The sequence below is a fragment of the Microcaecilia unicolor genome, chromosome 4 (assembly GCF_901765095.1).
Source record: "Microcaecilia unicolor chromosome 4, aMicUni1.1, whole genome shotgun sequence".
In the NCBI taxonomy this organism is placed as follows: domain Eukaryota; kingdom Metazoa; phylum Chordata; class Amphibia; order Gymnophiona; family Siphonopidae; genus Microcaecilia; species Microcaecilia unicolor.
In genome coordinates this window covers 156,078,125-156,090,880 of record NC_044034.1, presented here as the reverse complement: position 1 = coordinate 156,090,880, position 12,756 = coordinate 156,078,125, and the positions used below count along the sequence as shown (strand labels likewise).

The window sequence follows — 12,756 nt, the reverse complement described above, 5'->3', positions numbered from 1 at the left end:
GATTAGGGCCACCGAGAGGGGGGGCAGGGGGGACAAAATTCCCCAGGCCCGGGCCTCCAAGGGGGGCCCGGTGCCGCAGTCCCACCGGCCCTCCGTCGTCAACCGTCAGCCACCGGGCCGGGCCCCCTGCATTGAAATCACAGTGCATCTCACCTCCATGTGAAAGCGCTGCAGGCAGCAGCAGATCGCCTCCCTTCGGGGCTCCTTCCCTCCCTGTGTCCTGCCCTCGTCTGACGTAACTTCCGCGAGGGTGGGACACAGGGAGAAAAGGAAAGGAGCCCGAAGGGAGGTGATCTGCCCCTGCCTGCAGCGCTTTCACACAGAGGTGAGAGGCGCTGTGATTTCAATGCAGGGGGCCCGGCCCGGAGGCGGACAGAGGGGGGCAGCCTTGCCCCGGGCCCTGGCCCAGTCTCTCGGCAGCCCTGGCTGGGATGCTTCCAGGACCAGATTTGGGAACCACTGCTTTATTAGTTACTACGTCCCGTTTTGTGTAGTGCTATCAATTTACTAATAATGCACATTTTAGCCCTGTTTTTTGTATTAAAACCCTTTAGTGTCCAATGTTCCCATCAATCTGTTCCCATATGGCTTATTACGGGAACATTGGACACTAAAGGGTTAATAAAGTGCAACACCCCAAGGTTTTTAAAAATGAAAAAGTACTGTTTTAAGAATACTATTTCTGAAAGCCCACAAGCATCATCATTCCATGATGGAAATGTCATTAAGAACTGTACCACCATTTAAAGAAAAAAGTTGGAAATCAATTCCTAAAACGTTTTTGTAAGGAAAATACAAACAAAAAAATGAAAACCCCTTCCTAAAATCCAGACTGTCCTAGCCAAGGTAAACCTCCTTGGTCACGGCGAAGATTAAGAACTGCATTTCCCAGCATGCAAAGGGAACCCGGTCACATGAATTGAATCTGAGCCTTGTGACCTGAGATGTCACGTGACAGGGAGAAGATGGCTGTGCCGAGAGCTGAGGAGTTTGCTGCTCTGCAGATCTTGTTGAAGGTATTTGGGACAGTGTCAGCGCTTACCGCCTCCCTTTTTATCGATTGTATTGTTCTCTGCTAGTTGCATCCTCAAATTGACGTTTATTTTTATCGCTAGCCTTTTGGGAGAGATCTTCTGTATTTACACCCGGGAGTTCTCGTATGTGTTTTAAATGGAGATTGCCCAGAATATTTGTTATCCCATTTAGAATTTGGTGCTTCCATTAGAAATAAAAGATTGTACAATATTTCTCCCTTCGTTTTTCCACCACTGAAGGACATTAAGAGATTTAAGCTTTATGAAACATTGCTTGCCTTTCAAGCGCTGGAAATATGGAAAGAAATTGCGCCTTGTTTCAGTATCTTACATAATTATTTTCTTTTTAGGAGAAGTCTAAAGACCTTACATTTTATAAGATTTATTTAATTCATTGCCATTGGGGCTCATTTTCTGCTACTACAGTTTGTGCTCTGTAGAAAAGTGTCCCATGCACTTATTACTATCAGTATTAAATGCTGGGCAGTGAAAATCCACATAGCAGCCCTCACCCGCAGTATCCTCCTCCTCCTTTCTCACAGCAATGAATGTGATTGATTATAGAAATCTCATTAAAAAGAGTAGCACACTTCTTAAAGAAAACTATTTGAAGATCAATTTCTAAAGTGCTTTGTAAGCAAACACAAACTGGCTGTTAGTGATTTGTGCATTTGATGCCTGAATTCTCTTACCATTCTTAGTGTCTTAAAACTTCAAGCACAAGTTGTTGGGAGCTGTGTGGCTCTGGAAGGAGACAGTTGTTCCAAGGGTAGCCCAGGCAGGTTTTCTGTGAGTTTTTTGCCATCTGGCTCCCCTTCCTCCAGATTACTGGATCCAAACCAGTTCGGAATTGTCTTACTGACTCGTTCTGTTGTGGGGATCTGTGGCAGGTCTTTTAAGGTGAAATGCATGGGTTCCAGAAGATCCAGTTTGATTGAAGGCTGGATATTTCATTAACATGCTTTATTTAGTATTTATCTTGTATGGTTGAGGAGTTTGCTGCCCTGGAAGACATGTTTAAGGTACCAAAGACACCCGGCACCGCTATTTTCCCCTATTTAGGTGATCTTGTGATGTGCTGTAACTCAGTAAATTCTGAGCAGTTAACACTGTATCTTTAGTAGGTCTGACTTCATGAGTTTCTTCTGGGAGTAGTATATAAATTTTCTTGTGGTTTCCTTCTTCCCATGTGTAGGCATCCTCCAAGGATGATGTTAAAAAGCTGTGCAGCGAGTGCTTCTCCAGCACTGCAGTTGGCTCGGACAGGTTGATTGAAAGCACAAGTTCCAGCCTCTCGGCCACACCAGAAGAGGCAGTTCAGGTAAGATTCACTGTAATTGGTTTATGATGTTGATTGACGGCTTCAGTTCCACCTTCTCGAGAAGAGGCCAGCCAGACAAAAATATTGGAAAATTCCAGGGCATATCAAAGATGAGGGAATGTTGCTACTGATGGCTTTTGGGTGGGAATAAAATAGGATGACAGATCTGACATATGTGTGAAGGTGATTAGCAGGATAATTAAGGTAAGCTTGTGTAATCTACAGGCTATAGAATAGGGATGGGTAATCGCTGTCATTGAGGACCACAATCCAGTTGGGTTTTCAAGATTTCCACAATGAATAATGCATGAGATCTATTTGCATACAACGGAAGCAGTACGTTCAAATCAATCTCATGTATAGTCATTATGGAAATCTTGAAAACCCAGTTGGGTTGTGGCGCTCGAGGACCGTGATCGCCCACCCCTGCTGTAGAAGGATATCAGTATCCAAAGCAAGCAACAAGCCATGGGTGGGAGGACGTTTCTATATAGCCTTTTAAATTCTTATTTCCAAAAGCCATCATTGGGTCCTTCTAGCTCCCTTCCAGGGCCTGCTCTTGTTACTCCTTTCATGTGATAATTCTGTAGGAGCCCAGCAATAGCATCTGTTTCTAGAGATGGATGGAAGTAAAACATTACTGTGGTTTTCCTTTTCATGGACTGCTTGGTAAAAAAAACTTTTCCTGATTGGGGTGATGCTTAAGTCTTTTCAGGTGTATGTGAATACTGAGCATCAAGCCTGGATGTTCTGTCACAGATACTTTTTTAGATTAGTGAAGGTGTGTGTGGCTGTGTATGGAATGAAATCTGCTGAAGATATGAGAAGCACTGGGGCACCAAGCTTTGTGGCTGGGGGCCCCTTCTATCCATCTCGATTGATCCATCTCCTGCTTTTGTTCCTGCAGTTGATCTGCTCACTGCACAAGCTCACCCGGCATGTGGTGTTCAGGGGTCTAACCTCTGCTGAAGATATTCTTTCACTCTTCCCAGAAAACTTCCACCAGAGTCTAAAGAAACTGCTCACCAAAATCATTCTGGAAAACCTGTAAGTCTCCTTGTGTTTTTTGTCTCTCGGATATCTCTTACGCCCTGACTGTATAGAAAAGCAGCGGCTTTCATTAGCAGAGACAAAACCATTCTCCGTGAGTGCAGGAATATTAATAATTGATAGCTGAGGTCAGAGACCAATGTGAGCCATGTTAAATGACACAGAACGGGCCAGTGATTAGAACTTGGCCTGAAGACGTGCTGGCTGTGCAGCTTACTCCCTGTGACTTCGGTTAGATCATTTTCTCTCCCTGAGCCTTGTTTTGTGTACTGCAATTTGATTAAACCATTAAAGCATTTTGCAGGTTTGCCTTAGTAGTGTGAGGTGTTGAATGAAGGAGGGAAAAGTTAAACTTGACTGCTCTTCCAGGTCTTGCAGTTCTGATCAGGGCATGTGAAACAGGAACTCTGTGCTTCTTTCAGAGTAAGGTTCTGATTTAAGGTATAAACCTCAGAACGCAGATTTACCCTCATGCTGAAGTGTATAATTTGGTACAAGAGTGGGACACAATAGTTATTTTGACTAAACTGCCTGTTTTATCCCTCTGGTTTTGCAGCACTGTTTGGAGAAGTGAGACTGAGATGAGTCAGAGTAAGTGAATGTTATGTGGAAATTGATTGATATAGAATGAATTAATTGGTGCTGTGGCATAGGAAGTAATCTTGTGTGAGCAATTGGTGAAGAAATGTATTAGAAATGTACAGTAAAAAAAAAAGTGCATTATTTCGAGAGAGCCGGCAGCTCTCTCCTGCCCTGGATCCCAGAGTGCCACCAACTGCAAAATACAGAACACGAGGGCAGATAAAGACCATCTAGCCTGTGCAGACTGCCCATCCACACTGAATTCTGAGTCTCTGCAATCCCTTTCATTCCCTCAGTGATACTTTGTGCTTGTCATACACTTTCTTGAATTTAGACAATGTCCTTGTCTTCACCACCTGCACTGGGATGCTACTCTTTGCATCCGCTGCCCTTTCTGTATTATGCCAGAGTATACTTCCTTTCACTCTCATCCTATGAACCTAATTCCAGAGTTTCCTCTCTGTTGAAAGAGGTCTACCTCATGTTCATGTGTAACGTGGAGATCATGGGATAGGAGGAAAGGTCCTATTGTGGATTAAAAACTGGTTGAAGGATAGGAAACAGAGAGTGGGGTTAAATGGGCAGTATTCACAATGGAGAAGGGTAGTTAGTGGGGTTCCTCAGGGGTCCGTGCTAGGACCGCTGCTTTTTAATATATTTATAAATGATTTAGAGATGGGAGTAACTAGCGAGGTAATTAAATTTGCTGATGACACAAAGTTATTCAAAGTCGTTAAATCACGACAGGATTGTGAAAAATTACAAGAGGACCTTACGAGACTGGGAGACTGGGCGGCTAAATGGCAGATGATGTTTAATGTGAGCAAGTGCAAGGTGATGCATGTGGGAAAAAAGAACCCGAATTATAGCTACGTCATGCAAGGTTCCACGTTAGGAGTTACGGACCAAGAAAGGGATCTGGGTGTCGTCGTCGATAACACACTGAAACCTTCTGCTCAGTGTGCTGCTGCGGCTAAGAAAGCGAATAGAATGTTGGGTATTATTAGGAAAGGTATGAAAAACAGGTGTGAGGATGTTATAATGCTGTTGTATCGCTCCATGGTGCGACCGCACCTTGAGTATTGTGTTCAATTCTGGTCGCCGCATCTCAAGAAAGATATAGTAGAATTGGAAAAGGTGCAGCGAAGGGCGACTAAAATGATAGCGGGGATGGGACGACTTCCCTATGAAGAAAGACTAAGGAGGCTAGGGCTATACAGCTTGGAGAAGAGACGGCTGAGGGGAGACATGATAGAGGTATATAAAATAATGAGTGGAGTGGAACAGGTGGATGTGAAGCTTCTGTTCACGCTTTCCAAAAATATTAGGACTAGAGGGCATGCGATGAAACTACAGTGTAGTACATTTAAAACAAATCGGAGAAAATTTTTCTTCACCCAACGTGTAATTAAACTCTGGAATTCGTTGCCGGAGAAAGTGGTGAAGGCGGTTAGCTTAGCAGAGTTTAAAAAGGGGTTGGACGGTTTCCTAAAGGACAAGTCCATAAACCGCTACTAAACGGACTTGGAAAAATCCAAAATTCCAGGAATAACATGTATAGAATGTTTGTACGTTTGGGAAGCTTGCCAGGTGCCCTTGGCCTGGATTGGCCGCTGTCGTGGACAGGATGCTGGGCTCGATGGACCCTTGGTCTTTTCCCAGTATGGCATTACTTATGTACTTATGTTATGTACTTTAACAGTCTCTGTTCTGTCTTCTGATCTCACCTTTCCTCCAGGGTATCCATGTGATAGAAATAAGCTGAGATTAAGACCTAGACCAGCTTACTGTGCTCTGCACTTGGAGTCTTAGGGGTCCTTTTACAAAGCCACCATAAAAAGTGGCCTGTGGTAGTGTGGGCACGTTTTTCTGGCGCGTGCTGGGTCACTTTTTGCTGCGGCTGGGAAAAAGGCCATTTTTTTAATGGGCCTGGAAATGGGCGTGCGCAAAAATTAAAACTAATGCACGTCTGTTTACGGCCTGAGCCCTTACAGCCAGCCAGTGACCTAGCGGTAAGGGTCCATGTACTACCTGCGCGGTAATCATGCAGCGTACGCCAATGCGGCCATGCTGCTGAATACTGCCAAGAACGCACTGTGGTAGAAAGTAGAAAATATTTTCTATTGCGGGATTCAGCGCATGCCAAACTCGGAATTACCGCCGGATGCACACACTACCCCGGCGGTAGTGCCAATTTGGTGCGCGGTAGCCACGCTTTAGCCCTCCCGTGGTTTTATAAAAGGGCCCCTTGTCTTCTGCATTGCTTTCTGATTCTCAACGATACCCAGAAAACACCAAATCCCACTTTTCCAGTCACTGTTCTATATCAGTGCTTCTCAAACCTCTCCCAGAGCCACCTGGCCTCAGTCTGGTTTTCAAGATTACCACAGTGAATATGCATGAGAGAACTTTGCATATTGGGGGTCCATTGCATGCAAATCTAGCTCATGTATATTCATTATGGATATCCTGAAAACTAGACTGGCTAGGTTGAGAAGTATAGTTTTATATATATATATATATAATTTATTATTATTTATTTGTTTGGATTTTTCTCACACCTTTTTCAGTAATATCTCGAGGTGAGTTACATTCAGGTACACTGGATATTTCCCTGTCCCTGGAGGGCTGACAATCTAAGTTTGTACCTGAGGCAGTGGAGGGTTAAGTGACTTGCCCAAGATCACAAGCAGCAGTAGTGGAATTTGAACCTGCCTCCTTTGGATGTCAAGACCACTGCTGTATCCACTAGGCTACTCCTCTACACCATAAATGTTTTCAGAAGTTCAGGCTGGATTTGATGACGTGGTCAGATCATAGGTGATGTCTGGAATAGTCTGAGAAAAGAGGGCGAGGAGAAGAGTTTTAAACTACAAGTTATTCAGTGATTAATCAAGCAGGTAGTAGGATGAGACCTAGGGCCAGACTGACTGCAGTGGGGCAGTAAGTAATCTCTTAACATAGACAACAATGCTACTCATGCATGGGTGGATTTTGTGTCCTGCTTTGAGCCTGTACAGATGCTATTGAAGATTTACTGTCAATGTTGTTGTGAATTATGAGCTGATGCCTGTGCTGGTACAGGAAAACCAATAAAACACAAAAAATCCCAATGATTAATATCCTGGCAAAAATCAATCAACCAAAAAATGAGCCAGAAACTCAAAATGTGGATACTGAAATGAGGGTAAGAGGTTGACTGCTCATTGAATCCAATGTAATGTATATAATGCCATAGCTTATACTATATTATGGAGGGCTCTCAGAATCTACACTCGCCCATAAACGAGATTCTACTCATATGTACATTGATCTCGAGGGGTGGTTGAGCATCTCAAGCATAGAGCCTCTCCGTGGTTTTTTAATTTTTTTGTATGCGCTACCTTCTCTAAAACCACAACAGTGCTCTTATAAACAAAATTAAATATCTAATGTGCACGTCAAACTCATACCCCTAGTTCCACTCACCCTCACTGCAAAATTTATTAATATTGTCTCTGTAATTATCTGTATTCAAAAGATGCTTAACATTCTACGTCACTTATCTTTTGCTTAAAAACTGTATGCTGTTTTTTTTTTCTTTTCTCCATATGTTGCTTCCTTCAACCGCCGCTACGTCCTTGTGAAATTTAGACACAAAGGCTAAGCAGCGTCTCCGTCCTCAAGTCATTAAGAGTCCAACACTGCAGGGTTTCGTGAATAAACTTCCTCAGGAACTCCAAATGATCTCCAAATCTTAAGCCTTGAAGCAAACATCAGCACCTTTGACTTCTCAGTGCTGGTACAGGAGCAGGTGTGGCCCTAGAGCCGGGGAAATCCAGGTGGAATTTGAACCTGGATTTCCCCGGCTCTACCAGTTCTCGTTGTGACCTTAAGCATATATTTTTTAGGTTTCCGCTTAGATCTGAAACTTTTTGGGACAGGGACTTGCTATTCTTTAATGCTTGAGGCAGCTTACAGCATTAATATTAATGAGAAAGATGAGCTACAGATCCAAAAATGAGTATTCTGTTCCTCTCTTGATGCAAAGTCTCTCAGTCTGCTGATATGATTCATAATTCCACTTCTTTAGTCTCCTTACCCCGACTGGTAGATATGGACTGGAGAGTGGACATCAAGACCTCCTCGGACAGTATCAGCAGAATGGCAGTCCCCACCTGCTTGCTCCAGATGAAGGTATGCAGTCTCTTCATTTCCTGTCTGAAAGCTTGGGAACATAGATGCAGCATCTCACTGTTTCCTGTCTGAGGTCAGGAGTAGGCAGCCAGCCACTGAATTTTATGCAGCCCACGAGACCATGGGGAGTATAGGCATCAGATCGGGGGGAGCCACAGGTGCCATGACAACTCCCCAAAATTTTCCTTCCCTGCCTCTCCCACCTGTGAGGTGTTTTATTTTCTTACCTCCTTCCTCCAAGGCAGAAAATCTACAAATGCCATAAGAAGCATTACATGGCTGGCTGACACAGGGCCTTGAACATCTGCACATGTTCAAGGCTTACTGGCTTCTACCCCCTTGAATCATTAAATTTGGAGGGCACAGGAGCTGGTAGGCCTTGAGCATGTGGAAATGCTCAAAGCTCCATGCTGGCTGCCCATGCAATGTTTCTTATATGATTGTAGATGTGCAGCGCCGGACAAGGGAGGTAAGGAATTAAAACAGCTTACGGGGAGGGGGAAATGGAAGGAAGGAGAGAGATGCTAGAGACCCTGGAAGGGGGAGGAGGGAGGTAGAGAAAGTGAGAAACGCTGGACCTCCTGGGAAAGTGAAGGAGAGAGATGCGGCCCACTAGGGGGGATAGTATTGGCATTCATGTGGCCCTCTGTGTATAAAAGTTGCCCACCCCTGTGATAGAAGTGTGCAGTCTCCATGATTTTTGTGACGTTTCCCTGGTATAAAGTCGCATAGATGCCTTGAACTACCACTGGAAAGTCACGCGCTAACTCCTTACGTGCCTTTTATAATAGGCCAGAAAAAGGCACCTCCGAGGTCTTCACAGATAAGAGACCTGTCGTGTAATTACTCTTGTAAAGGACAGTTCTACAGGCCGCTCGCGTGCAGAAGTGCACAGAGCACTGTCCCTTTCTTGGGTATGTGTACATCACATACATAAGTGGTAACGGTGGTGGCGGGGGGGAGGAGGAGCATGGGTAGGGTTGCCACTTACATGCATGCTTACAAAATACTGTAGATTACATGTGCCCTTGCTGCGTTTGGGCTGGTGTAACCATGAGCACCAGTGCCGCTTATACTAGTGTTCTGTAATGCAGTCGGGGTGAGCAGGTGCCGTTAAAGAACAGGCTCTCAATGAGTGTCATCGAGGTGCTAACATGGAGGTCCCCACAGTGTAATTTCTAAACCGTATGATGTGTAATTGTGCCGCCTTCTCTGGAGCCTCTGATCCCAGGCGTGTGACACTTGCTCCTGATTTAAATCAGGGGCAGGGCCGTTTCTGATCCAATGTCCATTCTCCATTCACAGATCCAGGAAGATGCGAGCCTGTGTGGGGATGAGCCAGTGATTTCTGTGATGACCATGGAGCTGAGTAAAGAAACACTGGACATCATGTTAGATGGACTGGGAAGAATACACGAACAGCTTACTGCTATAGCCAACAAGTGATGGGAGCGTCTGTCCTAGGGTTAACGGATGAGACCCTTTCAGCCGTATTATAAGGCATTAAGAATGAAGAGAAGGGGAGGATGAAATGAACCAGTCAGGTTGCTGGATTCTCTTCTTTCTCTTATTCTGTGTAATGACCAGCAGGAGAATGCAGATATGCTCTTGTCCTCTTTTAAAAATCCTTGAAAATATGGGATTAAGCACCCACAGCTGGCCAGGCTGCTTCATAGTACATGAGGCAGTCATGCAGTGTTGCCCATTATCCATTTATTCTTATCAGAGACATCCCTCTCAGCACCTACGGACTGACAGATGTGTGTCTATGGCCTTTGTTTCTTGGTTCTTAGCCCAGCGAATGGAGGCAGATTCCACAGTGCTCTACTGCTGCCCTTCAGACCATGCAGTCCTGCACTCTCAGTACACGAGCTGAGTCCTGGGTGTATGCTGGAGCAATGGATGGACCCTGGAGAGCCATCACCACGCATCTGATGATAAGAAAAGCATCTGAGTGGTTCTGTCAGTATGGGTTACTGTTCCCTGTGAGCGAACTCTGTCAAACATACTTGAAATTTGAAATATTTGGTCTGCATTTCTCATGAAAGATTGAAGATCTGGGAGCCCAGCTTGAGAGAAGCAGCAGGAACAGTTGGAGGTGGGGACGGAGGCAGTCGGTCACTCTGGCTTTGAAATACGGGAATTCCTTTGTTAATGGAAGTGCCTTTACTGTGTTGCTTTAGAAGAGAAGGGCAAGAACAGATCACAAGCAGAAGATTAGCTGACAGAGCACATTTCTTGGAGTAATCTGCTCATACAGACCAGCTATGATATTTAGGATTTTAGGGGGAGTTTTAAGGACCAAATTTGTATAGCACAGCCAAGTATAGAAAATTTTGGAACAAAACAAAAACTTATTAGTTCAGTACTGAAGGATGGTATAAGCCAGGTTCAGACTTTAATGGATTCCTTATATGTATGTACATATAGGAGTCTGTTTTATTCCTAGCGGATCTGTCTGACACTGTGTGAAAGGGTTTTTCTGTTGGCCTCTTAGGTCTGTGTTAGCACCTCACAGACCTCTGTAACTCCTGGCCCACCAATACTCTAGGAAGTCACAACAGATGAGGTTTCCACTATGGCAAAAAGCCGAAGGAACTTACCCCATCTTCCCTCCCCCCCCCCCCCCCCCCCCCCCCCCCACAGAGCTGCTTTGTGAAGACTTTGGCAGGTATTGTACAAAGCTCCACAGAGTGTGACAGACTCAAAGGATTTGTATGAGGACAGTGTAAGAGCCATTTCAGTGGGTAAACTGGCTGACACTTGTACTCCCTTGATTATCCAAAAAGTGTACTTGGTTTTCCACAATATGTATGTGACTGGCATTGGTTGGGGATAGAGGTTCCTTGAGGTGTGTTTTGAGTGGACTTGGAGAATAACAAGCGTAAATTATATTTCAAGTCTATGTCAGTTATTTTCCATGAGATGGTGTAAATGTCCTTTTGTAGCCTTTCCCTTTGAAATTTGGTGCTAAATCTTTAGGTTCAAAAACATCCATGGACATATACAGAAACACCAGTTTGCAAGTGTGCCTGACCTCCCCACTCCCACCTCTTCCTGGTTTGACTCTGGTGATGTGTTCTATTAATTTTTACTTTGGCTACTGCCAGGTCTTTTCTAGTAGCACTTGTCTAGGACCTTGTACCTGAAATATATTGAATAAAAAGACTGGAGCACCAGAAGGTGCCATCTGTAAGTTACAGGTTTTGGGGTTTTTTTTCATTCACATCTCTATATATAAAATGCACCTCCAATGTTCTAATGAAGCCGGAAGGACGCCTGAAACTGGAAGATGTAGTTGTGTAGATCGCTTTTTTCCCATGAGTGTCTGCCCCGCCCTCGCGTCACAACGTGATGACATCGAGGTCGGAGCACTGACACTCACCGAAAGCTTCATTACAACGCTGGAGGTGCGAGGAGGAGTGGCGAAAGGGACAAGGCACAGGGGTGGAGGCGGAGCTACACAGAAAAACAGAGCGTCGCGACCAATACAACAACACGGGTATGGGCACAGGGGTGGAGGTGTACCTTCAAAGAAAAACAGCGTCGCGAACAATAGAAGAACCCGGGTAAGAGCGCACGGCGAACAGGAACGTTTCACGGAAACTGGGAGGAAGCGAGGGAGGAAAGCAGCCTGAACGTGGGAGGGAGGGAGGCAGGCAGGCAGACAGACAGACAGACGGGCAGCCTGAACGTGGGAGAGTGGGAGGGAGCTAGCCAGCCAGCCAGCCAGCCAGCCAGCCAGCCAGTCTGAATGTGGGAGGGAGGGAGCCAGCCTGTACATGGGAGTGGAAGGGAGGAAGGGGGGCCACGACCTTGAAAGGCAGAGGGAGGGGGGCCACAACCCTGAAGCTGGGAGGGGGAAGGAGGGCGGCAGATGGAGGGGGGCCCTGCGGCGCACACTCATTCTCTCACACACACACACACACACTCATTCTCACACAGACAGTCTCACTCTAAGTCACACACACTCGCACATTCACTCTGTCTCTCTCGCACATTCACTCTGTCTCTCTCGCACATTCACTCTCACACACACTCCGAGGAAAACCTTGCTAGCGCCCGTTTCATTTGTCTCAGAAATGGGCCTTTTTTACTAGTCATTAATATTTTGCATGTACCTACAGGTGTACTTGTCCTGCACTGCCCTATGCAGCCTGCTCCATGATGAGAGAATTACCTGTCCTGACACTGCTCTATGCAGTCTGCTGCCAAGCATGCTCTGTCATCAGGGAATTACCTGACCCTGCCCTATGCAGCCTGCTCCCAGGCATGCTCTGTCATCAGGGAATTACCTGATTTGAGATTGGCCTACGCAGCCTGCTCTCAGGTGTGCTCTGTCATCATGGAATTACCTGATTTGACACTGCCCTATATAACCTGCTCCGTGATCAGGGAATTACCTGACCTGACACTGTCCTATGCAGTCTGCTCCCAGCTTTACTGTGATCAGGGAATTACCTGGCCTGACACCGCCCCCATGCAGCCTGCTCCAAGGGTGCTCTGTGATCGGAGAATTACCTGATTTTATCCATCTTTCAATTGCTTGTGCTATAACATTTGAGCAAGACACTCCCTATGTTGCAGAGTTTT

General features: G+C 45.5%; 1 protein-coding gene across 1 annotated transcript; it reads left to right on the top strand.

Annotated features, from left to right (window-relative positions):
- The first annotated feature begins 685 nt into the window (after positions 1 to 685).
- COMMD9 (COMM domain containing 9) lies at positions 686 to 11,436 on the top strand. Its single transcript, XM_030200801.1, has 6 exons — positions 686 to 1,016; positions 2,230 to 2,355; positions 3,263 to 3,402; positions 3,962 to 3,996; positions 8,060 to 8,163; positions 9,469 to 11,436. Exons 1-6 carry the CDS (start codon positions 945 to 947, stop codon positions 9,607 to 9,609), a joined length of 618 nt encoding a protein of 205 aa, XP_030056661.1. The 5' UTR covers positions 686 to 944; the 3' UTR covers positions 9,610 to 11,436.
- The last annotated feature ends 1,320 nt before the right edge of the window (positions 11,437 to 12,756 follow it).

What these genes read in the sequence shown, in the direction of transcription:
- COMMD9 (XM_030200801.1), top strand. Translation starts at nt 945, where the DNA reads ATGTCACGTGACAGGGAGAAGATGGCTGTGCCGAGAGCTGAGGAGTTT. An exon ending in CACCAGAAGAGGCAGTTCAG is followed by an intron (nt 2,356 to 3,262) that starts GTAAGATTCACT and finishes TTGTTCCTGCAG; the next exon opens with TTGATCTGCTCACTGCACAA. An exon ending in AAAATCATTCTGGAAAACCT is followed by an intron (nt 3,403 to 3,961) that starts GTAAGTCTCCTT and finishes CTGGTTTTGCAG; the next exon opens with CACTGTTTGGAGAAGTGAGA.